The sequence below is a fragment of the Pocillopora verrucosa genome, chromosome 9 (assembly GCF_036669915.1).
Source record: "Pocillopora verrucosa isolate sample1 chromosome 9, ASM3666991v2, whole genome shotgun sequence".
Classification (NCBI taxonomy): Eukaryota; Metazoa; Cnidaria; class Anthozoa; order Scleractinia; family Pocilloporidae; genus Pocillopora; species Pocillopora verrucosa.
The window spans coordinates 18,979,966-19,006,397 of record NC_089320.1 but is presented as its reverse complement, the minus strand read 5'-3'; the positions used below and the strand labels follow the sequence as shown (position 1 = coordinate 19,006,397).

General features: G+C 38.2%; 4 protein-coding genes and 1 long non-coding RNA gene across 5 annotated transcripts; all 5 read left to right on the top strand.

Annotated features, from left to right (window-relative positions):
• LOC131793668 (uncharacterized) lies at positions 1-1,596 on the top strand. The gene is made up of 3 exons (XR_010718686.1): positions 1-90; positions 561-690; positions 1,128-1,596. It is a non-coding gene; the product is annotated as an uncharacterized lncRNA (long non-coding RNA).
• A 1,122-nt stretch (positions 1,597-2,718) lies between these two features.
• On the top strand, positions 2,719-6,494 carry LOC131793581 (uncharacterized). Its single transcript, XM_059111003.2, has 8 exons — positions 2,719-2,979; positions 3,715-4,062; positions 4,464-4,490; positions 4,675-4,701; positions 4,841-4,855; positions 5,053-5,415; positions 5,740-5,869; positions 6,017-6,494. The coding sequence occupies exons 1-8, from the start codon at positions 2,895-2,897 to the stop codon at positions 6,303-6,305; spliced, it is 1,284 nt and encodes a 427-aa protein (XP_058966986.2). The 5' UTR covers positions 2,719-2,894; the 3' UTR covers positions 6,306-6,494.
• A 1,638-nt stretch (positions 6,495-8,132) lies between these two features.
• LOC131793667 (uncharacterized) lies at positions 8,133-10,177 on the top strand. The gene is made up of 4 exons (XM_059111113.2): positions 8,133-8,261; positions 8,529-8,699; positions 9,087-9,216; positions 9,607-10,177. Exons 1-4 carry the CDS (start codon positions 8,174-8,176, stop codon positions 9,659-9,661), a joined length of 444 nt encoding a protein of 147 aa, XP_058967096.2. The 5' UTR covers positions 8,133-8,173; the 3' UTR covers positions 9,662-10,177.
• Positions 10,178-10,535: 358 nt separating this feature from the next.
• Positions 10,536-21,123, top strand: LOC131793761 (uncharacterized). Its single transcript, XM_059111240.2, has 12 exons — positions 10,536-10,668; positions 11,603-11,848; positions 12,288-12,827; positions 13,571-13,765; positions 14,026-14,889; positions 15,174-16,175; positions 16,604-16,733; positions 17,001-17,101; positions 18,719-19,186; positions 19,484-20,350; positions 20,636-20,765; positions 21,033-21,123. The coding sequence occupies exons 1-12, from the start codon at positions 10,536-10,538 to the stop codon at positions 21,121-21,123; spliced, it is 4,767 nt and encodes a 1,588-aa protein (XP_058967223.2).
• A 1,599-nt stretch (positions 21,124-22,722) lies between these two features.
• On the top strand, positions 22,723-26,343 carry LOC131793762 (cartilage matrix protein-like). Its single transcript, XM_059111242.1, has 7 exons — positions 22,723-22,807; positions 23,224-23,397; positions 23,894-24,460; positions 24,857-24,886; positions 25,239-25,259; positions 25,600-25,751; positions 25,960-26,343. The coding sequence occupies exons 1-7, from the start codon at positions 22,723-22,725 to the stop codon at positions 26,341-26,343; spliced, it is 1,413 nt and encodes a 470-aa protein (XP_058967225.1).
• The last annotated feature ends 89 nt before the right edge of the window (positions 26,344-26,432 follow it).

Genomic DNA, 26,432 nt, shown 5'->3' with positions numbered 1-26,432 from the left:
CTAACATTTGGAACTATGAAATACAAATGCAACGGAATCCTGTGCCCCCAGATCCATACACTGTTCCTGGCAGTTCCTATCAATACAGTAGTGAGTCATCCATTTGATGTTAAGCAGTTAAAGCACACGCAAGCACCGCGTCAGGGTAGTAACGCTCTCTTCCTCAGCACCGTTGAATTTCACCCAATTAAATAACAGATACATAACCCTCTTGAAGGCAATGCTCTCGTGATATGCATTATTTCCCCAAGCTAGATATAAAGACGATGTATTTTGGCACGAAAAAACTAAATTTCTCATACCTTGTGAAGTCCGCTACAGCTTCTTTCTAAATATTTTCAGTGAATGAGACTCACATATTTTGAACTGTAAAACTCAGTATTTCAAGAGTTCTAAATTTCCACGTGTTCGCGTTTTTTTACACTGTGAGATAAGTGGAAACGCCAAAGTGATAGGCCACTGACCTTTTCAGTTTTTTTCTTGTGCGTTGAATTTTCTACTACAATTCATGAAATCGTCAGATTTGCCTGATGAAGTTTATTGCACTCGTTGTTGTTTAGCGCAATGTGAAGATTACGACCCCGCCTGTTCTGGATATACCGTCAACGGGTACTGTGATGGAGATGCGATTGGTTTTAGTAATGACTACTTAATGAAGATGTGCAAAAAGAGTTGCAACTTATGCAAGACGTAAGTTACATACCTTTCACTAAATCCAGTTAACACGATACCACACTCACACTTTGTTTAAAGATTCTTTCAAGTTTTCTTTACACGGATTGATTTTTTCCACGCGATCAGATCTTATAATAGGCTTGTTGTGCAACCAAGACGTAAAACAAGACCCTTAAGGTAATTTATTCGACAACTCCATGACAGTGACATTTCGTTGCAATTGTCCAACAGTTTTTGAGTGATACCTGTCACATATGACTTCCCATAGCTAGCAATCTATGTGGCGTGAGTAACAAAAGTTGAACGTGATTATGTGGAAATGTTTAGTTGGCACAAGATTTAATTTCTTAATGTTAACGCCATGTGTAAAGTCAAATATAATTAATTTGGCTATTTTGTTCTTTTTCGATCACCGAGGAAATGCGTTTTTATCGCAACTTTTAATTTCTTAGAGAGCAAGATTATACATCGGGAGGAATATGGATAAAGAGGGACGAAATTCCAAAACGAACTGATAATATACAAAGGAAGAAGGCCGCAAATTCAGAAAATCCAAGAGAAAGAACTAAAAGAGGAAGAAAGAGAGAGAAGAAGAAGCAGGAAAATGTCAAACCAGTGACGTGATGTTCCCATACACTAAGCTACCTCCTCATAATGGAGACGGTTTTAGTCAAACCTGAATAACAGTTACATTGTGAGCTCTAAATTAAACCTTTTAAATATGGGGAAAGACAAATACACCGGTTATACTTATGTAGCCCTAAGTTACGACAAATACCCTTTCTAGGCGATCTTGGTGCTCAATGAACTTATTTGTAGATTTGTATTTTGACGTTGAATTGATCTATGATAATATTTTGGTTAAAATATATTATTCCCCTCGTAGCATCAGCGTTTTCTCAAATTTTCTTACATTATGAGAAAATTACCGAAATTCGTCGATGTGATGCGATCTTACGAGCGAGAGCATCCCGATGATTTTGCTGTGATACTATATCAAATTTGAACAAGTTTATCGACGTCATCATCAGAGTCAAATAAAACTCAACGGCAGATCCGTTCTTCGTAACTGCGTAACGCCCACATGACCCTCACTATCCCCCGCGCGTGTTTGTGGAAAAAACAAACGATTCCTGTATGTAGACCCGTGCGTGCATGGACGGAAATAGCAATCTGGAAAAAAAATTTTTTTCTGTAGTCTTTTCAGTAGTTTTCTAGTTTGCGCCCTTCGTTTTTAGGCAAGAAAGTCCTATTTAATTTTCAAAATTTAGTGGCCATATGATAATGTACATCATGACCCCAATCTAAATGTTTTCCCATCCTCCCCTCCCACTCAGTCAATAAGGACACGATCATGTTAAGAGAAGGATTTAAGTGGTTTACCGAGTGTCTCACCGAGTGTTGCCCTTTGCAATCCATATTAACCAGTGCACAGATAAATCGTTCACCACACAACCAATGTAGACTAGATACAACTGACTTTACAAAGCTTATATGGCATAATCGACCATAACCTGGCTTTAGTCCCTTTCTTGGAAACTACATTGAAGGAACACAGTGTAATAGCAATTTTAACGTCAATAGCTCGGTCAAGCTTTTCAAATTATGTATCTAACGTTTAAATATTATTTCACCCCTCAACCGTGTAATTAAAAGACGATATCAGTATTTTTGGTCTTACCACGAAATGCTTGATCCCAGAAGACCTGAGGACATTTTTTATCTAAATCGTCAGCTGCTTTATCTCATCTTCTCAGTTTGGTCCCAATCAATGTATGTTACATTGCCGGTTTCAGTACAACTCAGCAACGTCAGAAGAGTTTTTCTTTGGGGCCGTGAGGTAATTTTGGTTATTGTTGAGTGACTTTACCCTCTTTGGCCGAACAAGCGATAAGTTTGAAGTTTTTTGACGACACTTTTGTTTCAAATGACCTGCGCTGTGTTTGGACGCTGAAGACCTTTGCGACCTGATTTTTTATTTATTTCCATTTTAAGGTGGTCGTTTGTCCTAGAAAAAACACCACCAGCCACTTTTACCTCTGCTTTTCCGAAGTTGTATTTACGGCACTGGAAATACATCGCGAAGTTCAGTAACATGTGATATTTCCTGAAGACTGAAACATGCCACAGAGGAATGGGTAAAAGAACATTTACACTCTACAAAGACTTCTATTTAATGTGGCATTTTGTCAGAGAAACCTTCTCAAGTGGGTTTTACCATGTGTCTTCGACTTTTGGAAAATTTTAAAATATTTCTTGTAGCAATCTGCATTCACAATGTTACGACATTGCGACTGAAATCAGGTTTGTAATCATTTCTTTCGTAGTCAATATTTCTTTTAGCTTTGGCTTTGGCTTTGTTTCAGAGTCATCAATTATTTAGAGTAGAATTGTGCTAAAATTATCAACCGAGGTGCTGATTTATTGTTTGTTTAATCTATTTGTCTTTATGTTAAATGGTACTAATGGTTTTTTTCGTTCTTTCGAAAGAAAGAATTGAATTGAAAAGTTAACACACTTAAGCCTCAGGAATTGTATTTGTTAATCACATATTAAATTTCTTTGACTGGCCTCGTTTCCTACAAACATAGAAATCTGCAGAGGAGCAATATAAATTTCTCTTTATTATTTTCGTAATTAAATTTACCCTTAGACTGGAAGTCCATTGCTTTGTAAGTATCAACCATTTATTCTTAAGGAGGTTTATGTCACATAGATCGACCAGCCGAGCTGCGTGCTAAATAAGTCAAAATCCAGCGTTCCTAAAATAGGTGGACTGGGACATTTGACAATTTGTAAGAGGAAAAAAAGACAGTGACAATTCTGAAGGAAATAATACTGATATGTTTGCAGTTTATATGCTTCACGATAAGCATAAAAAAATGATACTAGTTAAGGGTAGAATTCCGTAGAAGCATTACTTTCAAACCGTGCTTATTGATCATGTTTGATTGGTTTCGCACCGCGATAAAAAATAACAATAAACCCTCAGGTGTGAAAACGTGCAATAAAGTATTTCACCTTATTTTTTTACTCTAGAGAAACATTCAGTTGAAGATAAAGACCACAATGCATCGCGTCGTTACAACGTGAAAGATTTCTACAACAGCTCATTGGCGTCCAGGCGAAGCACATACCGCATTAACATGCCGATGAAAGTGGCAAAACTTATACTACCTCAAATCACGAATAAAAACCAAGAGACCATCATTAGAATATATCCTGATAAATCAGCCAAGGCGCAAAGTGGAAATGGAAGCAACTACTTGTTAAGCCTCAGTTACAAAAAGCTAAATGACATGGGTGCTCCAAACAAACTCCAAGCTGGAAGGCGTGCCTGTTATTACGGCGAACGCCCTGGATGTTGCTCGGTTTGTTGTCCCGGATGTGAGTGATTAACAAGCTTTTTTGAGGTTGTGCATGATATCGAAAGCGTATATCCATGTTTACACAAATATTATGGGCTGCTTAGTGCAACATGATGGAACACTTAAGATCGCCTCCTGATCACTTCGAACAAGTGAAATGCTTTCATAACTCTTGAATTAAGACCAACAGAGGTATGATATCTGAATCAGCTACTTATCTATTTGTATCGGTTGTGGTTTCAATGTTATACATGCCACTAGAGATCCGTTTAAGGCTAAGAACCACCTTTATCTAGCTTGGCGAAGAAAAGGAACGATAAAATTGAAAAATATATCATTATTTTACCTTAGCATAGGATAAGATGTCCATTAGCGTGTAATACAAGTTATAACACACGTGTCTTTGTCATTTCCTTTCAGCAATGTGTGGTCCATCCACAATACCAGGTAATCTCATTTATTCTTAATTACCGTGCATTGAATGAAAGCCCCAAATTCAAATGTTCGTGAAGGCTATACTTTCAGTATGCAAGTCACCAAAAAAAACGAAAAAAAAATGCACGTCCGTCAAGATCCTGTAGCAGATCAGATTAATGCAAATGTCTATCCTAAGTCCAATTTTTTTTCCTAGGATCATGCATCTGCTGTCCTCGGCCAAGTAAGTGTCATGACTTATAGAATAAAATTTTTCCTCCCAAGTTGTCCTTGCTGAAACTTTATTCGATTGCAATAATCTCAGACTCAAATATTACTCATATTCTAATTCACTTTCTCTTCTTTTTATATCGCATAACAAGTTTGTCCACGACCGCGTAAGTACTTTATAGCCTTTATCTAGATGAGGAGTTGGTGAAATAGCACTTCACATCGAAGAGTATACCTCTATTACTACCTCCAGTATTAGAAATTTACATCTTACCGGATAGTTCTGTTTAGGGATTTGTTATTCATATGTTTAGGGATTTGTTATCTATAGTCCAGTTTCTTATTGAAATCTTAACGATTCCAGCCTGCTGTTGCTGCTGTTGCTGTTCCAGTCCACCGCCGCCACCACCCCCTCCCCCAAAGAAACCTCCACCTCCCCCTTGCCCTATGGTATGTGTACCATGTAACCCTTGCCCTAGGCCCCCATGCCGTCCAATATGTATTCCACGTCCATGCCACTCGCCGTGCCGTATACCCGCACCACCAGTACATGCACCAATCTTAGGACCCTGTGTGCCAGCCCCGCCGGCTATGGGACCGTGCCATCCTCCGTGTTTTCCTGAAAGGCAACCCTTGGTGCCTGCTTCGCTCCACCCAGCCCCTCCAATCATATCTAACAGGCCAATAGTGGTGGATCATCCATTAAAAGGCCCCCCTATATTCATAGGTAATTTACTGACAGTTTTATGTTTATTATATCAAATGACAAAGAAGCCATTACTAGCATTTAGGAAGTATTTTAATTAACTTTGCGAAAAAGTTTCTCTACTGAGATAGATATGCATAGAATAAGATGATTGAATATCATTGTTAAACAGCTTTGTAAAACTTGTGCATCAACAATTGACAATTTGGTAAAACTACCACAAATGAATGCATTTTATTTAGCACGGTATCAATTTTTTCTCTTCACTAAGATTTTGCTTTTTCTCTCATTATTATCCTTATCAGCCCGATTATTGTGGCTTTTTTGTTTTCTTTTTTTTAACAGATCAGTGTCGTGACGTTCTACCGGAATGTAGACAATATGCCAAGAGGGGAATGTGTAATCATGCATCGCCTTTTCACACCATTCAACAAATACGAAAAATATGTCCTTTCTCTTGCGGGATTTGTAATAAGTGAGTAAATCATCTTTCCACTCCAAGTATCCTTCCTTTACTGGTTTTTTATGTTCTACGCCTTACCCAATATTCACTGCTCCTTAAACGTATACTCTAAAGACATCACCGAAAGCTAAACATCTGTTCCCGATTATTCTGTTTCAGTTACGACGAGAATGCGGCACTTCTTCGAAGGCAGACACCTTCTGGACTCCATGTGAGGCCTGCAATGCGTGCGAAACTGAACAGAGCCTTAGTACAAATCATTCGAAATAGGGATCTCGAGGGAAATTCAACACTCGAGTCTCAACATGTTAAAAGCAACTCTAAAGAAGAACAAGTTGGAGTAAAGAAAAGTCATCAGGCCTTGGGTCGTGTGATTCAGTCAGAGAGGCCTACTGAAGGAGATGAACTGAATAGTGGATCGGGCGAACCATTCGATAAATTGAAATAATTCACACGAAACAGTTCTACTTTTACTAAAGATGGGGAGGCTTAAATTGCCCGACGAATAGCTATTTTGTAGGATAGCCGTGATACATGCACAGCCACAAATGGCAACAAAAAGGGAAAAGTGACGATAAGTCTAGAATAATTTAGCTTTGAATAATTTAAATGGCGAAAAGCTAAGTTTGATGGATATATTTTTATTTCTAAAGAAACGAGCGTAAAAAAATTGTTGCATAATTCCAAATAAATTTTAGAATTTTGTGAGATTGTTTTAATTTCACATTGATTATTGTAGAGAAAATAAGTGCCGTGTTTATACTACACAACCAATCAGAAAACCCTCGTTACACTCCACGTTGTGGACGAAGATTACCTGGTTTTGTGATAATTTTCTCCATCTAACGATGTAATCCGACCTTTAACCTTACGATACTACGGAGTTATAGTTCAGTTTATGAACAAGTGAAAAAAAGAGTGTGGCAGTCGAGCTGCAAGTTAAGATGTTGCAGAAACGAAGCTTGAAACAACTAAGGCTTTGACCGGATTCCCGCCGGTGCCTCTAAGGTACTAGTTGAGCTCTCCTTCCAAATAAGCCTAATCTCAAATACATCTGCAATGTTGGACTCGATTGCGATCATCCAAGCGACGAGAGTCTAGTATCCTAGAAATGAAGGACTACTCAAAGGCCTGAACCAAAATTAAAGAGATTTAAGGGGAATCGTCATTATTACGAATTCTGTTAACCCTTTTGCAAGCTAAAACCAGCAAGCGTATTCACAAATTGTTCTTTAAATGCCCCTGTGATATTGACAAGGAGAATTTGTCTAACAATCAAGAGAAACTCCAGGTGGTAATCATTCCATCCATTCTCATGACCTTAACGTTTGATCCAGCGGTGCTACTGTAAGAAGAAGTTCGATTCTAGTCACTGCCAAGGACTTAAAGGAACCTCGATCACCGACTAATTAATTCCATAAGCATTTTTCCTTTCTTCTTTGTTTTATTTAATAAATACACTGAATAAAAAAGTAGTAGAGACAGAGACTCAGGGTGAACAATCATGTGATTGTTAAAGCGTAGCAACACAGTCATTAAAGCAATGTGGCTTGGACATGAAGCAAATTTCATAAAATTCCAAAAATAAAAAGCGCATGGAAATGACTGGAGTACATATTTTTGGACAAGTTTCCTCCGCAACCGATCAAAAATTGAACCTTGCCAGACATCTTTAATCTAACCTACATCAATACACGATCGAACACTTTGTTTGTAACCAGCCTTGATCATGAACAAACTTTCTTTCGAGTACGGTGTCACAGTCCGTTGAAACTGGAATTAGTCAGGAAAGTGCAGATATAACCTTTTTAGTATAAAATATTCAATTTGCATTTGTTTTAATCATTTTAGCAATGAAAGAGGCAGTAAAGCTGATCAAAGGTCGTATCACCAGGCTGGAAAGCGATTAGATCAGATATCACATTATGGTTGGTTTGTTAGCGGGTGGTTTTGTTATCTTACTCATTAGGACATACACCACTGATAATTATTATCTAGGACTTCAAGTGATATGTCAGTAAAGTCTTCCGTATGTTTATTTTTTCCATATGCTATTGTTTCAGGTTAACCATCATCTTGCTTATTAGCAAATGAAGATTTGTAAAACTGATAATATTGCTGGTATAAAACTTCATTCGCCCTATTTACTCCCCATGTCAATCATCAGGATATTCAAGGGTGAATAGCCGCACCCCAGACAAACAAAACCCCCTGTCGTAAACCACTTAGAAGGGAAGCAATCGACTTAGGGAGGCTATCGATTATTCATTGTAGTCTCGACTGGAAACGACTTAATGCTGGCTCGCCGCTATAATAATGATCGCCCGTTTTGGACTATTTCTCTACTTATCATTCGTTGTTATACCATTAGTCTTCGTGACTCGTCCGAGAAACCATCACTCGGGTAAAGTACATCAGTTGTCATTTTATTTTTAAGACTTTTCTGTTAGGTTATAGATTCACAAACGAATCTTTCAGTTCATGTAATCCGCAAACGGGTTAAATGGTGTCGTATTTTGCTCGTAATACGATCGATGTATAAAGGCTTAATCCATATCAGCCATACCTTATACATGAACTGATTTGGTGGTTATCCCATTATTATTTGGTGCTACGATTTGTCTTATTCATAAGGGCCACTCTTCATTTTTGATTGAACTATTCATTACAGCCCTCAAGAGGCTCGACAGCCATTACAAAGAGGACGATGGCGATAAAGCTGCTCGAGCAAAGTTACTTTGGGATCTCATTTTAACAAGAACCAAAGTCAGACACAAAGAGAGCAGGCAGCCTCGTCCTTTGCGAAAGAGTTTGCAGGTGTACACTGTTCCACTTAAAGTTGGTAAGGCTATATCTGTTTTAAAAGTGCTGTTAGATGTTTATTTTATTATTCGCTGCTTTTAATGAATTTTGATGTTATGTAGCTTAGGTAAAACATTTAGGAATGGACTGATATTTCCTGTAAATTGGGAATCTGGTGGCAAAGAAAACTAAACTTCTTAGCTTTTTGAATACCTTGATCTTGACTACAGACAAGCGAGCGATTTATCCCCCCCCTTCAACCCTTAAAAATGGATTATGAGGTGATACAAAGCCCCTTGTTTCCCTCCATGAAGCAATTACCGTGTATCCTTTACCACGAATCAATAGGGAGTTAGCATGAATTTCCTAATTCATTCACAGAACCAAAATCATTGTCTGAATATACTCTACAAATCCTTATTTGCAGGTCTTTGCAAAGACCAGCATCCATTATGTGGCTCCTACGCGTTAAATGGACTTTGTGATTGGCCTGGACTCTTCCAAGACCTCCGCGACATCCATGAGACATGCGCACTTTCATGTGGATACTGCAAAAAGTACGTCTGAGCTTTTATTTTAAGCTTCTAAGAAATAAACAGCAAACAGTCTCTTTAGATAGCGCTTTCTTAGAGACTTGCCCTAGCCTACAAACAACATCGCTCGATGGTGTATAGTTAGGCATAGCTAGGTTCCCTTATATGGTTTAAGAATTGATTTTCGTTTTTTTGGATGAATGATGCTCCTTGATATATTTTTTTATGGATGAGTGATGCTATTATCATTGTCATTCTTATTACTATTATAAGTATATTTACCATAATCACTATCGTTAATATGATCATCATCAGTGGTATTGTCATCAACAACAATATCATTAGTACTGTTCCAATTAGCTCAATTGAGTATGTTTTCAGTATTTGTTTAATTTTTTTATTGTTTAATTTTAGGAACGTACGAAATGGGGAGGTAGATTTTGTTGGAGCTAACTGGAATAATCCATGATCCCTTTGTGGTTCGGGTTTTTTTCCTTAGACTAGAAACACAATGTAAGGGCTGAACGACGTCTACTATGGCCGAGCCAATCGGATTGATATGTTTTAATCTTAGCACCATAAACCTAGGACGGGTTTCTTGAGACTCCAGTAATTGTTATCCTAACTGTGTGACCAAAGACAGATGGTAGTATCTAATTTTTCCTCATTGTCCACATTGTAGTTAATGTTCATCGAGGGAGAGAGAGAGAGAGAGAGAGAGAGAGAGAGAGAGAGAGAGAGAGAGAGAGAGAGAGAGAGAGAGAGAGAAATAAAAATCGACAGGATCGACATCATTTACCTAGGACTTAGTAACTTGTTTTGACTTCTTCAAAGCGCTTGATCTCATCAAGCGTTTAATACGTTGTGGTAAAGATAAGTATGAAATTAAACGAGAAATAAAAGTAGCATTTTTAACAAAGAAGCTTTTACATTGTCATTCCAAAAGAAATAAAAAGAGGAAAAAAGAAGTAGGAATTATCTTTTGAGTTCTGGGAAAGTGATACATTGTACCTATGATGTCTGACCAACGTTTATTCTGGTATATTAATGTGTAGGTTATGTTATTGAAGAATAAAGGAGTTTTAAAATTGGCGGTAGTTAATAATTGATGCATAACTTTTAAGTGCAGACCACCAGTTGGCTTGAAAAGGGTTTTGTTGGTCTTATATTGAGGTCTGAATTAACGGGTCAAGTGTTCTTTACCTCCCACTTAATTCTTCAACTAGCATAAGTAATTTTGAAGATTGCTTATCGCCGTGGAAATTGAATATAACGTTAAAATGACGATGGCTCACGAGAAACATAATACCTGGTCCATATCGGTGGATTTAAAATGAGTCACTATGGTGAAAAACGTCCACATTTTAGATGTTTTACTACAAAAGCACTATGTTTCCATTCTATTTTTGGCGTACATTTTTTTGTTGGAAGTTGTAGGCGGGATACCAAGACCACCACAATTTAAGGATACTTCCGGTATGTATATATCTCGATCATTATTTTGGGATCTAGACAGCCCCTAGACTTACATCAAAAGCAGTTACATGACAATTGAGTGATAAGTTATTTTTTCCAAGTAATTTTTGTTGATGCATAACTCAATCAAGCCAATAAATATCCTGGAACTCGATGATTTAATTAATTTTTTTTTTCGAAACAAATTTAACTTAGTGTTACCGCTAGATCTCTGATCGAAAAACGCCTGAAACTGACAGAATAGATATATTAGTGGATGTGCTTGTGTATTACTGTTTCCTTATTACAGAATAAATTCACTAAGCCTTGAGCGACAAGGAGAAATCTTAAGTACATAAGTTCACTGGGTTATCCTTGCTTAATGATCATTCTTTCAGTTGAAAGCAGTTTCATTAAAATAATCTTAAATTTAAATAAAACTGTTGCAGAGTGAGACCAATGAAGAATATGCGTACCCCTTAGAGCTTCGTCCCACGCTAGTGAGAAATAACAATCTTGATCCATCTCCAGCGACCGAGCACAAACTCTGCCGTCTTAATATTTACGTCGTAATTTCTGGGTCAGCCAAACATTCATTGTATCAGACGTGATCAATTGGAGAAACCAGTTCTTAGAGGGTGCCAAATTCCATTTGTGCAAATTGATTGTGAAAAGTATTAAAGAAAATACGTGATTTTGGGAGAACATGCGAATCTTATTTTTGTTACTGTAAGGATTCATATCATTACAAGATACGTTTATTGTGGCAATGGTATGAAATCAAGTTAATGAGGACAAATAATGGTATTAAGCAAAAAGATTTCTTGAATGGAGGCCTGAAAAGAAGGAGCAAGTGACTGCTTTAAGTCATGGTAGAATAAAAGTATATAATGAATCGAGATGAAGCCGAAGCACAGGAGTTCCTCACTAATATAATGAAATTGATCGTTTTTAGTTTCATCGTCCTTTCATCGTGAACGCAGATGGTTAATTGAAAAGGTACGTCCATTAAACATGACACCGTCCAGGGACAGCTTGAAGCACAAAAAATACGTCCAACTTTGGAAAATAAGACAGGCCCTCGCAACTGGAAGACACGAACCCTTTAAAAACTTATCTAAAAGATCCTCAGGTCGGGACTACCTGGAGAGGATCGCGTCATTCATCAAAGAAAAGGAAGATGCATCGTTACGACCAGCTGGTAAGAAAAAAGAGTAATTTCAGTTTAGTTAAACGAGGTGTTGATTACAGTCGAACAGGATAGGGGTATGAGATAGATGATTGTTAAAGTGAGGCAGGGTAGAGGGGAAGATAGTACAATAAGAGTAGAATAAGACTTCAGATATCTGAAGGAACATATTAAAGCAATAGGAGTTCAAAGGTAGAATAATGAGCGGTGAAAAATTCTGATTCTGTTCGTAATAGATGGTTTCTGATCCAGACATTGGAAAGACATTCATTTCTTCTTCTTCTTTCTCCTTTTATTCCATCATCATCTCCTTACACCTCTTCTTCTTTTGATAATCAACTGCCTCGAAGACAGATGAGATTCAAGATGTCGTATTATACGTAAATGATTTTCATTAAGACAATTATTCAAGGGTCTTTCGTCTTAAAGCCAATTTCTTTAATTATTTCAGGCTCGGCAAAAGTGGTGTTCTTACTAGATGGCTCAGGAAAAATCGGCAATGAGGACCTTAGCTCGTACAGACTGTTTGTGAAAAAGGTGTATAAAAACTTAAACATTCCTACGAGAGGAATTACGTTTGGGCTTCTAGAATGTGGCAGTAGACGTTACACCCAGAGAAACATCCTTCCCAGAAAAATTCAAAATTCCAAAGTACTTGACCTCACACTTGACAAGCTTATCCCCGTAAGTGGAAGTTGCGAGTTGGGAAAGTCTCTTGAGATCTTAAATAAAAATGTTTTCATGAAAATGCCAAGTGGTTCTCCAAAAGCCGTGGTGGTGGTCATGGCTGGAAAATCGGTGGATGACGTTTCTAACGCGGCGAAAGAACTAAGCAGATTAAGTGTGAGAATCGTAACCATAGGTGTGGGTGGTCAAGCAGATATGAAGCAGTTGGCAACCATTGCTGATTCACCACTCTACGCTTTCAAGGTTCCGGTTATCAAGTATTTGCCAGCAATGTCCGGTACAGTGGTTGGATTTTTAAATGGAGGTACATGCTTGTCTAGAGTAAGGCTAATAGCGAGTAATTTTATTGCCTGCGCTTTAAAAATTGAAATCAAGGAACAAAAGAGAGGATGGAAAAATCTGGGATATATTATTCTTATTGACATGTAACTATTATCAGCGAACTAGAATCTGTGTAATATGTTAAAGTTCACACGGCAACCAGGTTGACAATCAGACATGGTTTGATGCTACTCTGGTTTACAGATTTAATGAATGTAACCAAAGAAGTTACGATTCATAGACCCAAGGTTTTCGACTAGACAGGAGTGTCGAAACGTTGGGTCTATGAATCGTAACTTCTTTGGTTACATTCATTAAATCTGTAAACCAGAGTAGCATCAAACCATGTCTTAGAAACTGTTTGTTCATGATTGACGTTTTCGCTTAAAAAGACCGTAAAATAAAACAGAAAGATAAAAGCTGTGCTGAAAATTGTATACAGTGTCTCCCAAATCTCTTTGGCCATATTGCTCAGGTTATGAATGATACTCAGCAGTTCTCACATACTAAGAACAAAATGACATATTTCAAAAGTTGTTGTTTTTTTTCCTTTCTGTCGAATTTCTGTATTTCCATGAGCTTATCTTTACTAAACTCGTGACTTTTAATACTATCATGAGGTCTTTCTCCAACTCTTTCCATGACCCCTGGCCCTATATTTATACTTATGTATGTACGTACCATTTCCTTTTGAAACATTATTTCCTTATCTGTGTAACTCCACAGTGACCGACTCTAAGACGCTCAATGCAAATGTAGTTGTTTCTGATCCGTCCGTCATTCAAAAGGGAAAACATAGTGGGTATTACAAAGAAGAAAATTCTTTAGATGCCAACGAGATAGAAGAGGCTCCCTACACAGATAACGACTTATTGCAAGGTCTTCCACCAATTCTTGACCAATTGGATGGGGATAAATCAGGTTGGTTTGGTGAAACAGTATTGTAAGTCAGGAAGGAATAGTAGTGGATGAAGATATGAAGAAAGGCTAAGTACTGAATGCCACATAAGTTCACCATAAATTGGAAGGCTTACTTTGACTTCTAGGGCGGTGGAATGAATTTCATGCCCAGGTCCCACTTCATTTTGGTATTAAAACTTTTTATTACTCAGTTATGATATACTTAGTTTGAGTTAAGATGATCAGTTTTACTTATGTTTCCCGTTTTCTTAAAACTAAAGCAATAGATTCTTGGATCTCCGCCTTGGGAGGTGACAGTACACAGCATGATGCCTCGTATCCGGGTCCAGGTGTTCATCCTTCTCAAAGACCATCAACCACAGGAAATCTTGGCACGCGACCCACACGTACTACTTATGAAGTGGGAACAACTCTTGCAGCCGCTCCTCTAAATAATTGGAATGATGAAGGATTTGTATTTAATCCGACTTTAGCTGCAGAAAATCCGCTCCATAATGTCAATAGCATTAATGACAGCCCACAAAATGAGCTCCAAGACTCAGTAAGTCAAGTTCCTATGAACCCATTACCAAATAATAATGGGTCAGCAGGGCAGGCATCGTCTGGTCAAACTGGTGGGAAGGTCACTACTCAAGGGTCTGGCACTAATAGTGCAATGAGCCCGTCAACTGCTTCTACAAATGGATCAGTGCAAGGCGGTGTCAGCCAGGGACAAGGAGCAACGGGTGAAGTTTCAGCTAATGGGGCAGCCAGCCCTCCTACAGCAGCTAATCCTAATCCATCTGGTGGTAATCAAGGAAATGGTATTCCCTCTGAAGGATCACCAAGCAGTAATAGGGCAGGCAGCTCTGTTACCTCAGAAAATCCAAATCAGATGGGTGGAGGCCAGGTGAAAGGAGTTCCAGGAGTAGCCCCAGCTGTTTCCAGTGGCGCAGTCACTCCAGGTACCACAGGTAATCCAAATAAGGCGGGTAGTAACCAAGTATCAGGATCAATTCCCCAAACAACAACTGGCGGTGTAGCGAATCCCAGTAGTTCTGGACCAGGAGGGACAGGAGGGACAGGAGGGACAGGAGGAACAGGGGGAACAGGAGGAACTTCCGGAGGTGCTTCTAGTCCACCAGGTGTTACAGAAATTACAAATAAGAAAATACGTTCTAAAATCCTCTTAAAAATCATAATTCGGAAAATATCTATTTGACCGATGATATTGAAAAAATGAACTGAGATATTTTTAACTTCAAGACGGGTGATTACGTCATTTAAGCAAAATGTTTCCATTTTCCTAACACGCTGGAGATTTTGAGACACAACTCTTGAATATGTAAGATGTAACTCTAAAACACATGCTACTTATTTCTGTATAACTGATCCTCGTTTGAAACGTATTTTGCATTTGTTACAACAGGTGTGGTGCCAGTTATTCAAACCCCGTTGTTATCTATACCAGTCCTTCCAATTCAAACCATTCCGATCCAAGCACTTCCATCAATACAGACAGCAGGATCAGAAAATTCCCAAAAACTTCAGCCTCAGGCCCCAAATAATACAAACCAACGTGAGGGCAATGGAGAAACCATTCAGACTCCGACCCCAACAACTAGTAGTGCAGCTGCAGCCCCTAACGCAGGCAACCGAGGGGGTAAAAACGGAAAAGGGCCAGAGGCACCCCATAACCCGTCATCGTCTTCAGGAAACCAAAATCCCTCAGGTTCTGCCAGCTCTAAACCAGGAAAATCAGGAAATGGTAGCAACCAAGTACCTAGTTCTTCAAAGCCAACGCCTGTGAATAAAAGCTCGGCAAAGTTAGAACCTACGAGCGCGCCGGCAGAAACTTTAGCGAAATCGGGAACCTCTAGAAATCCAAATCCCACCACTCCTCCGTCGAGTACATCCAACAAAGAAGCGCACTCTGGAAAACCTAATGGTTCGAAAAACAAGCCAATTTCTACGACCGCAGTTAAGGGTGGTGCGCCTGATGGCAAATCTTCGCCCACAAAACCAAACAATAAAGCGAGCAGTCAGTCACATCAGCAACAACCAATTATTTTATGCCAAATAGTTTGTGGACCTGGCTGTTGTCCACTCATATCAACAGCAAAACCAACTGTACCGACTACGAAGGAAACAACTACTTTAAAGCCCAAGGAAACAACAAAACCAACAAAAGAGGCTCCCCCTGAGGTGCTGGCAGGCCCACCTATTCCTGTACATTATCCTCAGAGACCAGGGTGGTTCCCTCAGAACCTTGCTCCCTTACCCATGCCCCCTAGCTCATTACCATTTGGAACTGATCCTGGATCAGTCTCAATTCATCCTCAATCGAATATGTATATGACTCTTCCACCTGCAACAAGTGCTCCTAAAATCAGCTCATTTCGCAAAACAGACAAACACGACATTTTTGCTGGTAAGAACTAATTCATTTAGAAATAGTATTAAATCACTTTTCATTCTGTTAATGTTTTTTGCTGAGTTTTTACTATTGAGATTAATTAGTTATTAATAGTTTAGTTATTAGTTATTAATAGTTAGTAATTATATTCCTTAGTTAAAAAAATTAGCTTTTATTGTTATTCACCACGATGAATAACCACAACCTTTTCTACGCAATTAGTTACTGTTTTGTAGCAAAGATGAAAATTGACGTTGTTTATGTCCACACCTACGTCGATTATTCAATCCGTAGATTACAACATTATGTCGCAGCAAATAACGCGTAGACAATTCAGGTCCTGCTGTCATTACAACAATTCGTTAAACGATCCTTTTACACCTACCAGATAAGCAGAAGGTTCATAAATACTTTTGCGGCTAAACGTGTTTGTCCTCGTCCAGGTCAGTGTGAAGATTACCACCCTGACTGTCCTTCTTTTCTCTTGAGTGGCCTGTGTGATCAGCCCAATCCTTTTTTAGAGGTATTTAATGTTCGTGAGGTTTGTATGCGGTCGTGCGGCGTCTGCAACAGGTACGTTTGCATGCAAATAGCGTTTTATTTATTTAATTTTTTCATACTGCAGTTAAAGGTCCCAGTCTCGAAGAATCCATTAGGCAGTTATGTCACAAAAATTGCGAGAAAGCTTTGTTTATTCTCTTCACCTATATAATGTTGCTGTTCATGGTATATGAAAACCTGTGAAACAGCCAAGTCTCAGGAATTGAAATATGGCATAGCTCCCTTTTTTCTTTATATATATTCTTTGTTTATACTTTTTCTTGCGTTGATCTCCCACAGTTTCGTGAAACATGGACAGAAAGATACCTTTGACTTGCACAAAAAAGAAAAGAAGCCAGAGGATATTGGATTTCCCGAGTACAGCAGAAAGTTTCTAAAACGTAACTTACGAGTAATTAATATGCCTGAAGAGCTGCAGCGATAACCGTTACATAGTCTCGAAAGAAAAGCATGTCTATTGTATATAAAATTAGCTTTGTCATTCTTGCTCAAACGACTTTCTTAAACGCACCCCCTGCTATCGTCACATTTCAAAAATATTTCATATTAACTTATTTGTTAAAATAAACATATTAAGATATTCTAAGTTTGCAGGGTAATAAAGCTTTGATAGGCGATGAAGCGATTGTAGAGAGTTAACAGGTTCAAAGGACTATTTACTTCATTTCAATAAATAAAATGTACATGAACACCGGATGTTGGTCGTTGATATCGACTTTGCAGTTGTTTTAGAAGGAGCACGACTATCAATCTCGGCATGGAAATGCAGCTTTATCAAAGTTATCGGTCCGTTTATAGGAGAGGTTGTATCTTCAATGTTTAAATTAGCTGTTAATAAAATGAGAATCTCATTATTTGAGTCAATATCATGATTCAACTATCTAACGGGGTTAAAAAAAAAAAACGATCGCTATGAACTGTTAATTGTCTACATTTTATTACATATGGCTTCAATAGATTAGTGCCCCATTCAAGCGATAAGGATAGACAAAGAAAATTCAAAGTATAACGAAAAGTGATGATTTATTTGTCTACATTTTTATCATGTACGACTTAAATGGATTAATAAGTGACCCATAAAAAAGGGAATAGATGTACTCCTGTTTACTCCAAATTGGTGCCACTTGCCACCCAACTTCCATTCCTTTTCCCTTAGTAGCGATAACTTGATACCTATGCACCTATGCCGGTATACTTTGCCATTATTAATTTGTCTATACACCCTGTTACCGCTACAACGATTGCAAGAAAACCATTATCCATAGTGAAACAGGAACAAAAAAAAAAAAGGTGTGGTTCGGTCAGTCACTAATTCACGCTAAAAACAAACAGGCAGGTCATGTTACACTTCTCTAACGCCTCCATATTTTTTTAGTTCATTGTATCCATAGATGCTGGTCAATAATTAACATTCGGAGGAATGTCTTTAATGGCTGAGACTATGTTCTCTCGAATGATTCGAATGGATTTTTTATCGTATGCACTCTTCTTATGTGTTTCGTTTAGCATTGTTATTCCTTCACTTGAGATCAAGCCTAGACAAATTTCTCCGAAATTGGGGAAAGGTATGTGCTGCTCGTAATAAAACGCTGCAGATAAAAGAAATTTAGCAGCAATGCATGTTATGAATTTCGGGAAAAAAACACTATGTTTTGAGATATTCTGTCATCTAAATGATCAGAAAATTAGTTTTGGAGGACTTTGAAAAACAAATTATGAGGTCACTATTAATGTAGATGTACTTGTACGAAGACTTTGTAAAGCATGGGAATTTGAGCTTGTTGTTTGTCCTGTTACGTTGTCGCTTACCGCGTTCTTGAGCAAGACACTCCTTCTAAAATGGATACCCTCGTAAAAAAATAGTAAAAATTTCAGGGGGTTACATGAGATCTTAGCGCGATGTTGTGAAAACAGGAAACAAGCTCTGGCAGTCAGGCAATAAGCCTTTAGTGGCCAAATACTCAATTCTCTTGGATATTCACATTTTATTTTGACAGACTCTGGGACGTCTCATTTGTTCAGCGTCGAACTCAAGGGTTTGTTAAATTCCAGGTTGAAAAACAAAACTTCAGCTAAAGCTATTGGCTTTCAAAATATCCAACGAGTCCATATGGGAACACTAACGAAGATGATGGTAAAAGCAGGGTATCATGAACAAGGTGGAAGCGCAAGAACTCATCAGCAGACTGCAGAAAATTATAATAATAAAGAAGAGGGATTAAAGATGAACTTCATAGATACATCACAAGAACCAATTGGGGACCAGATGAGAACAAACTTGCTTTCAAATTCGAAGGAATCGTCTCTTCACTCCGACGTTGTTAATGGCGGGGACAAGAAATTACTTGGCCATATAATGGAAGCTACATGGAACCCAGTCATACCAAGAAAAACTGCTTTGCAAAATGAAAAGGCACTTCCTTCAAAAACCAGCAGCACACAAAAACCAAACGGAAATGCACCAGGTAAGATTACTTTAAGGGGACTTTACGTCGTTACATTGTCTGTATTAATCAAAGACCATTTGGTATAAACCTGTGCAAAACAGAAGTTAGGTGGAAATCCCTAATAGCACAGGATAAATGTCCTCGGTCAAGTGTACGCCAGTCATCTAAACAATGTATCGTACGATCGCGAATCTGAAAGTTAGAAGTCGTTGATGAAGCAATAGCTGGTACCATGCTTTGATACTGCCTGTATTTTCATTCACAGGGCAAGAAATGAGAGCCGTATTTAAATTTATGCGTCCTTTTCCTTTTCAGTGCCATTAAAGATTCAATTGCTTCCTATCCCAGTGGTTCAAACTCAGAATTTTCCCGCTCATAACATTAAAATTCTCCATTCCTTGTTCGGGACTTTAAGGATGTCAAAAAGCAGTGGTGTCGGAAAGAAACAACCTACTAGAAATCTAGAGCAATTCTCGAGCAACAACTTTCAACAGCCCATCTTGAATACCCCTCATGGCACCGGCAACAGCGACCAATTGAAACTTCATTCTTCAGGAATAACACCGAAAGGTCAGCCGCCCGCGGCAAAGTGTTCTTCCGGGAATTCTACGTGTATTCATCGACTGCATCCGACTTCTCAAATATCTATTCCTTCCTCAAATTCCACGCAGGCTACGAAAAAATCGGAAGGCATCGCCCAAAAATTGCCACCAAACAATATCAGCTCCAGCACATCCAGATCGCAAGTAAATGACTCTCAATTTGTCCCTTCCGCACATATAACTAAGAATAACCGATTAGGACAGTTGACCACTCATGATGAAGCTTCGCCTTATGGAGGACGCAATAGGAAAGGATTAGTTTTACAAAGGAAACTTAAAATCAAACCCACATCCGTGACGACTCTGACCAAAAAGGAAAACATTAGGCAGGGCTCTCGGACGCTCCCTGTAACATTACCAAAAACGGCGAACAAGCCTATAAAAAATCATACAATTATGAGGGAAAGAATACGTCATCATTCTTCAGGCTATAGAAAGGCGTTTACGAAAGCAAATACTGCCTTGGGTACACCAGCTCCAATCTGGGTTCAACAAGGAAGCATGTCTTCCGATGCCCTTATGATGGCCGATCTTCATGGGAAGCATGATTCAGTTACCTCGCCAAAGCCTAACGTCTACGGTAGTTATTAGCTAAGATTGGAAACATCAATTTGTTATTGTTATGGAGTTTTAATTCTTTCACAGCAAGAAAATTCTGCTCAGTCTCTTGCCTAGTCTTCATGCTATTTAAGCACCGCGCTTTACGTTTAAGTTCCACAAACTCGATTTTTTTTCTCTTTTTTTTAATGTGCTTTTCATGTTGCTTGTTTGCTTTGCTTAAGGCTTCCTATGGAAACTTAAAGGCGTAACGGGCCTTAAGTACATTACTTCAGTCTATTGAATGACCTGTGTTTCTTCTATGTAGGTCCTTGTAGGGATTACGATCCTCGGTGTCCCATGCTAGTAAAATTTGGATGGTGTAACAGTCCACTTTCACTCACTGACGAGATCAACATCCGAGACTACTGTGTGGTTTCATGCGGCTTCTGTGATGGGTAGGTATTTTTATGTTTGGTTGTTTCCTTTTTTATCTTCTTTGAAATAAACGTTCATTTTTACCATTGCAATTGCAATCTCTATGGCTAAAAGATTCGGCTCAAATGAGTCTGAGTATCTTCGAATTTGGAGGCTGAAAGATCTCGCCTGTTACTCCTTTATTAACACATCTTATTAATGATAACAGCTATAACTGTTACTAAACACTTAATAATTATCTTGTAGACTATTCCATTAAGGTCTATTATATTTCTATTATATTTTAGGGGACAAACAAAAGACAAATCCATTGAACTTGAAGATGACGTTATGAATAACGCCGGATTTCCAGAATACAGCCATAAGTTTGATAAGTAATTCCACAAGAATCAGTTCCCGCGTTCATATGTCGTTAGAGCTGACACACGCGCAAAAAATACCGGCATAGTTGGAGATAAAGGGTATGAAAGAACGGACAAATTTTAAGAATGAGTAAACGTTGCCGTGATCAGTAACTGGATTGCTGGTCAAGTTTCTGATGTAAAGTATTCCATCTAGTATTTCACTTAATTTCGACAAAGAGTAAAAATAAAAAATAAAGAGAGAAATAAATTAAAGCGTTAAAATCATTTACTAAGATCCAGTTGGAGTGTAGTCTCTCGCACTGCGAGAGACACTCCAACTGTATTGTAGCAGTGTCCAGCTACTATTAGAGTGGTGGTTAATGTGAAGCTTCTACCGAATGCAATTTCACTGACTTCCCAGCAGCATTTTGGCATTTTTGGAAAAGCTCGAGGAGATTAGGCCCTCACTCACAACGAATGCGGTATTAAGGAAAAATTTTGTTTCATGAAGTTGCAGATCGGGCTAAGATTTTTGAGCCCCCTCAATTAAAAAAATTCGATTATTTATTCTACGGCAACCATGGAACTTGAAACTCGCTCAAACTCCGCTTCCTTAATTCTCGGCAGAAGATTTTTGTCAGTTTAGTCAGGTTCAGTGCTCTATGAGCTTCTTAGATGGAATCCCACAGCATGGCCACGTTTGAGGTTCTTTAGATCTTCAACAAACAAAGTGATTCCTGGCATGTTATCTACCCGTCTAAATTCCAGCACCATGAAATTCCGTTTGTCTACCTGCCTTGATCTCGGCACCACAACATGTACTGACCATTGTTCCTAAAATAAGACCAGTAAAAAGTTTACTTTAGTTGGTAATTGTAGGTTCTACAGTGTTACATAAAATTTATTATGCATATCTAAAGAACGAGTGATTTTAGCAAGTGAATATCAAAGGAGGGGAATCTAAACACCAACAAGACGATCTCGACGAGTTAAAGGTTAGTGAAGTTTTTGTGATATGCCACACTTTTTTTTTTGGTTACGTTGCACGACAGCTTTGATTGGACTATTGCTTTCTATTGCCATTTCAGTACAGTATTATGCGGTTAAGGCGAAGTTTTGAAGGTAAAGAAGACGGGGACTTATTTTTGCTAGTTCGAGAGAAAATATTTGAAATTTAAACACAAATATGTTTAAAAAAATGTATGCGTTTGAATTGCCATTCTAGGTAGTAAAAAAAGTAACACGAATAATGATAAGTGATAAATTTAAGTATATATACCGCCAGAAAAGCAGCTGAAAAGTTTTTTTCAAAGCGGTTTGATTTCTTTATAGAGAAAACGGGAATGCAAAGATATCCGATGTCCATAGTCGCAAACTATAAGCAAGAAAAATAAAGACAAGGACAAAAAAAAAAAAAAGGAGGATGTGTGGAGTGGTCGTAACCAAAATATTCTAAATTTTTCCTCTTTCTGTCACTCGTAAAAATAAAGAGCAGTGTTACTGTTATTACTGTTCTTTTCCACTTTCGTTATGTGAGATCCTCGATGTTTCTGCATCTAGTAACCCCTCTGTTGGAGCTTGTAACCTAATACTTCTTGCCTTTAGAGATATTCACATTGTTCTTTGAACAGAAATGACCTGCATACTTCATCTCCTTCTATTGTGGAATGTCTTCATACGCTGTAGCAGTGGAAACTTTGGTGCTGAAATAAAAAGAGGTGGGGTTCAAAGAGGGAGTTATTTAATTTCCATATGACACTTTTATGATGGAATTAAAAGAAAAATGGCGTCAGACTAATAAAATAAAGCCATAATAAGTTGTAGATTATAAGTTTAAAACTGAGGTGCTAAACGCCAAAAACTGAATATAAAGGCCAAAAGCCCAAAGACTCTCTTGTTTACTAAGGAGGTGAAAGTAATCATCAGTTTTTCGCGCCTTGCCTCGTAATTTGCGTTTGGTTCCGCCATGATTAATTTTTTTGAGCTCGACTGGTTTCCAATATTTTTTGCTACTGTAAATAACCGTGGAAACTTCAAATTGGTGCATTGAGGATATATTTCTAGTGCGTTCTGTCAGAAAATACAAAACGTTTCACGCGGCTTAAAGCTTTAAAATACTTTGTTTCTCAAACAGGAAGAAAGAGAGTTGGAATAAAATCAGCTGAAAACGCCAACTCTAAAATTTCAACTTCGACTCCAAAGAGCCCTTCCAATGAGAAAACAACGAAACATCGCTCAAAATTAAAATCAATCTCGCAAACATCCTGGGACAGAAGACAACTTATTGCACGATCATCGACAACGCAAGGTAAACACGATTATCACTCAACAACAAACATTAATTTGTGTATCACTTCTATAACAAAGAGGCCTGTCATACCACCATAAATCAGTAAGTATGATGTAGAGTTTCATCTTTCTAGAAAAGATACATCGGAATGCAATTAAGCTATTAGCTTGACCGGTGAGGATCCCTGAATCAGCTGCAGGAAGCTACAACTAGAATGGGCCCAGAGTGCTACGACTATTGAGATTCAGTCGTGATTAAGAAGAAATTTTTTCGTTTCTGAGCCAAGGCGTTCGAAATGAAGAGCTACTATTATGTGATTTGCATATCTGCATGTGCATACCTCAATTAACGGTCGCAAATACAAGTTTTTATATTTACTAGTCAAACAAGTCCATTCATAAGAAAATAATTGTAGAGATACTCTAATTTCTATCAAAGAGGTACAGATTAAACAATATGCGACCATTTTAACCAGTTTAATCGTGTAGTCACGAAACTCATTCATTTCTCGTAGCTTGCAAAACCAAAGTGGACCTTGGATTTCTACTAGATGGTTCCGGAAGTGTCAACCACTATGGTGCTGGTAATTTCGATAAGTGCAAGGAATTCGTCAAAGCCCTCATACACGCTTTCGTTATATCTCCTGATGATACGCGAGTTGGTGTAATCTTATTTTCCTCTAGAAGTGAACTTCAGTTTGACTTCACTCAGTTACAAACAGAACAGGCAGTAGAAGCCGCGATTGACCGAATCAAATATCCCGGATATACGACGAAAACTGGCGCTGCACTAAAGATGGCGGGAGAACGTTTATTCAACAACGTTAGGGGGGGTGTACCCCGAGTGCTCATTGTTATAACTGACGGGAGAGCAGGCGATGACGTGAGAGCTCCCGCGGAAGCTCTTAGAAACAAAGGAGTTATCATATTTTCAGTTGGGCTTGGCAATTTGAGACGACTAAGGAGATTTCAACCCCAGCTGGAGGCTATGGCGAGTGAATCAATACCGGAGCATTTGTTCACCGCTGATTTTCCGGATATGATGTCTATAGTTACAGCAATACAGACAAACCTATGCAGATGTAAGAAGTCACACTTAATTAATGTTTACTTTCCTGATGTGAAGATATGCTTTGTTTTCTTTCGCTCTTCACCCGTTTATGTATATCTGGTTAGCTTATGAATGGAGCATGTTTCAGAAGAAACTTATTTGCACTTTGTTTCTAATGTTCCTTGTTTTGTGATATTTTTGTTTGTTCGTTTGTTGTACTATTTTGTCGTTGTTTAGTTTTGATTTCGTTTTTGTCCATAGAATATGTCAATAGAAGCGCCGAACAATATTCTAACATTCAAATGAAACCGAAAATTATTTCTAGTCATCTTACATTTCTAAGTCTTAACATTGAGTAACTTGACAAATTCTTCCTCTTTTTCAAAGTTTCTGAAAAAGATATTTCTTTTCTTTTTATTTCTTACAGCTGCAGCTAAGGCCGTCGCAGAAGGAACAAGTAAGTTTATCAGATAAGTTTAAGAAATCGCACTCTCTTGACGAGATGAATTGCTCAATCGCTTTTTTTTTTTTAATTTTTTGCTCGAATATTTTAGGCTCTTTGGATTTTGTATATTATTCACCAGTGTTTGAAGGGGAGACCGCCGCTTGTTGTTCCAAACCCTTGTCATTAACTGAATCCCTTTCGATCGAAAGATCCTTCGTTTCTATAATTTCCATGAATACCTTAAATTTTACCGTTGATTGCTATTGAATTTCTTAATCTTTTGGTGTGAGTTTCACCGTATGTTTGCGTTAAGTTGAAATTTTCAAATATGATAATCTTTCTTTTTTACTTCTTAATCTTATAGCGGGAGGAGCAAAGAGGGCCGGTGAGTATAAACTCGCTCTATTAGCGATGTAACAATCTCCACAGACATTCTCTCTCGGTATAGCTTTCCGTACAGTCGGTTACTCCCGACAACAGCAACCACCACTACTGCACGATGGAATAGTTACATACTTTTGAAAGTATTCTAAAACATTCTGGAAGCATACAACACAACTATTTTGGTAGCATTACATCGTGACTACCTGACCTAAGAGAATCCTCTAGAAAGTTCCATGGTATGCATGTCAGCATGACTAAGAATTCAAGAATTTTTTAGATATATATCTTACAGTTGTTATCCATAAAAATCTCATGAAAGACAAATTATTATTTATTTTCAGTGGACCTTGCCGTACTTGTAGATGGATCAATGAATATCAAAGGAGGACTGAAATTCCAACTCGTTATGAATTTTGTCACTGACTTCTTCCATTCATTTAATCTGGGGGATAACGTTAGATATGGATTGGCTGTCTTTGGCAGCAGCGTTAAGGTAAAATCATGACCATATTAAGCGTGGTTTAGCTCAGCGCTAAAAAATAGCTTATTACAATATCTAAATCGATTTTATATCAGAAACCTCATTTCCTCGGTCTATGATTTTATTAGGACGGGAGTGATTCAATTACTTGTTTGTAAACGAGTGCATCACTGGCTAAAAAAACAAAATAGCTTGAAAATCTTCTTTCTCATTTTATTAGGTCGTATTTGGATTTAACCAGTATACCTCTATGTATGACGTCGATGCGGAAATAGCAAGTGTAACCTTGGTCGGAGGCAGATGTAATGCAGGCGCTGCCCTGATAGAATGCCAGAGATCTCTGTTTGTCGGTAATGCAGGAGGAAGGAAACGCATTCTTCTTGTCCTCATGGCAGGGAAGTCAATTGATGACGTCTCAGTAGGTGCTGGTTATTTGAAGAAAGCCGGAGTCAGGACAATGGTTATTAGAATGGGTAGTTCTTACGAGCAGTCCCAGCTCTCTACTATGGCGTTTACCCCAGATTACATTCTGAGAGCAAACACACTCCTTGAGTTACCTGGGGTTAGGGAAGAAGCTGCTGGATTTTTATATCAAGGTCCATAGATTCCTTTAATTGATGCTTCTTTTGCCACTTGAAGTGATATATTTACGTAATATGGATACGATATGATATGCCGTGATACAATACATTA

Excerpts from the sequence above, each read along its gene's own strand:
- LOC131793761 (XM_059111240.2), top strand. The coding sequence starts at position 10,536 with ATGGTGAAAAACGTCCACATTTTAGATGTTTTACTACAAAAGCACTAT. Across the intron at positions 20,351-20,635 it reads GCCAAAGCCTAACGTCTACG|GTCCTTGTAGGGATTACGAT; the intron begins GTAGTTATTAGC and ends TCTTCTATGTAG. Across the intron at positions 20,766-21,032 it reads TCATGCGGCTTCTGTGATGG|GGGACAAACAAAAGACAAAT; the intron begins GTAGGTATTTTT and ends ATTATATTTTAG.
- LOC131793581 (XM_059111003.2), top strand. The coding sequence starts at position 2,895 with ATGTGTCTTCGACTTTTGGAAAATTTTAAAATATTTCTTGTAGCAATC. Across the intron at positions 5,416-5,739 it reads AGGCCCCCCTATATTCATAG|ATCAGTGTCGTGACGTTCTA; the intron begins GTAATTTACTGA and ends TTTTTTTAACAG. Across the intron at positions 5,870-6,016 it reads TCTTGCGGGATTTGTAATAA|TTACGACGAGAATGCGGCAC; the intron begins GTGAGTAAATCA and ends ATTCTGTTTCAG.
- LOC131793667 (XM_059111113.2), top strand. The coding sequence starts at position 8,174 with ATGATCGCCCGTTTTGGACTATTTCTCTACTTATCATTCGTTGTTATA. Across the intron at positions 8,700-9,086 it reads CACTGTTCCACTTAAAGTTG|GTCTTTGCAAAGACCAGCAT; the intron begins GTAAGGCTATAT and ends CCTTATTTGCAG. Across the intron at positions 9,217-9,606 it reads TCATGTGGATACTGCAAAAA|GAACGTACGAAATGGGGAGG; the intron begins GTACGTCTGAGC and ends GTTTAATTTTAG.
- LOC131793762 (XM_059111242.1), top strand. The coding sequence starts at position 22,723 with ATGACCTGCATACTTCATCTCCTTCTATTGTGGAATGTCTTCATACGC. Across the intron at positions 22,808-23,223 it reads TGGTGCTGAAATAAAAAGAG|GAAGAAAGAGAGTTGGAATA; the intron begins GTGGGGTTCAAA and ends TTTCTCAAACAG. Across the intron at positions 25,260-25,599 it reads GGGAGGAGCAAAGAGGGCCG|TGGACCTTGCCGTACTTGTA; the intron begins GTGAGTATAAAC and ends ATTTATTTTCAG.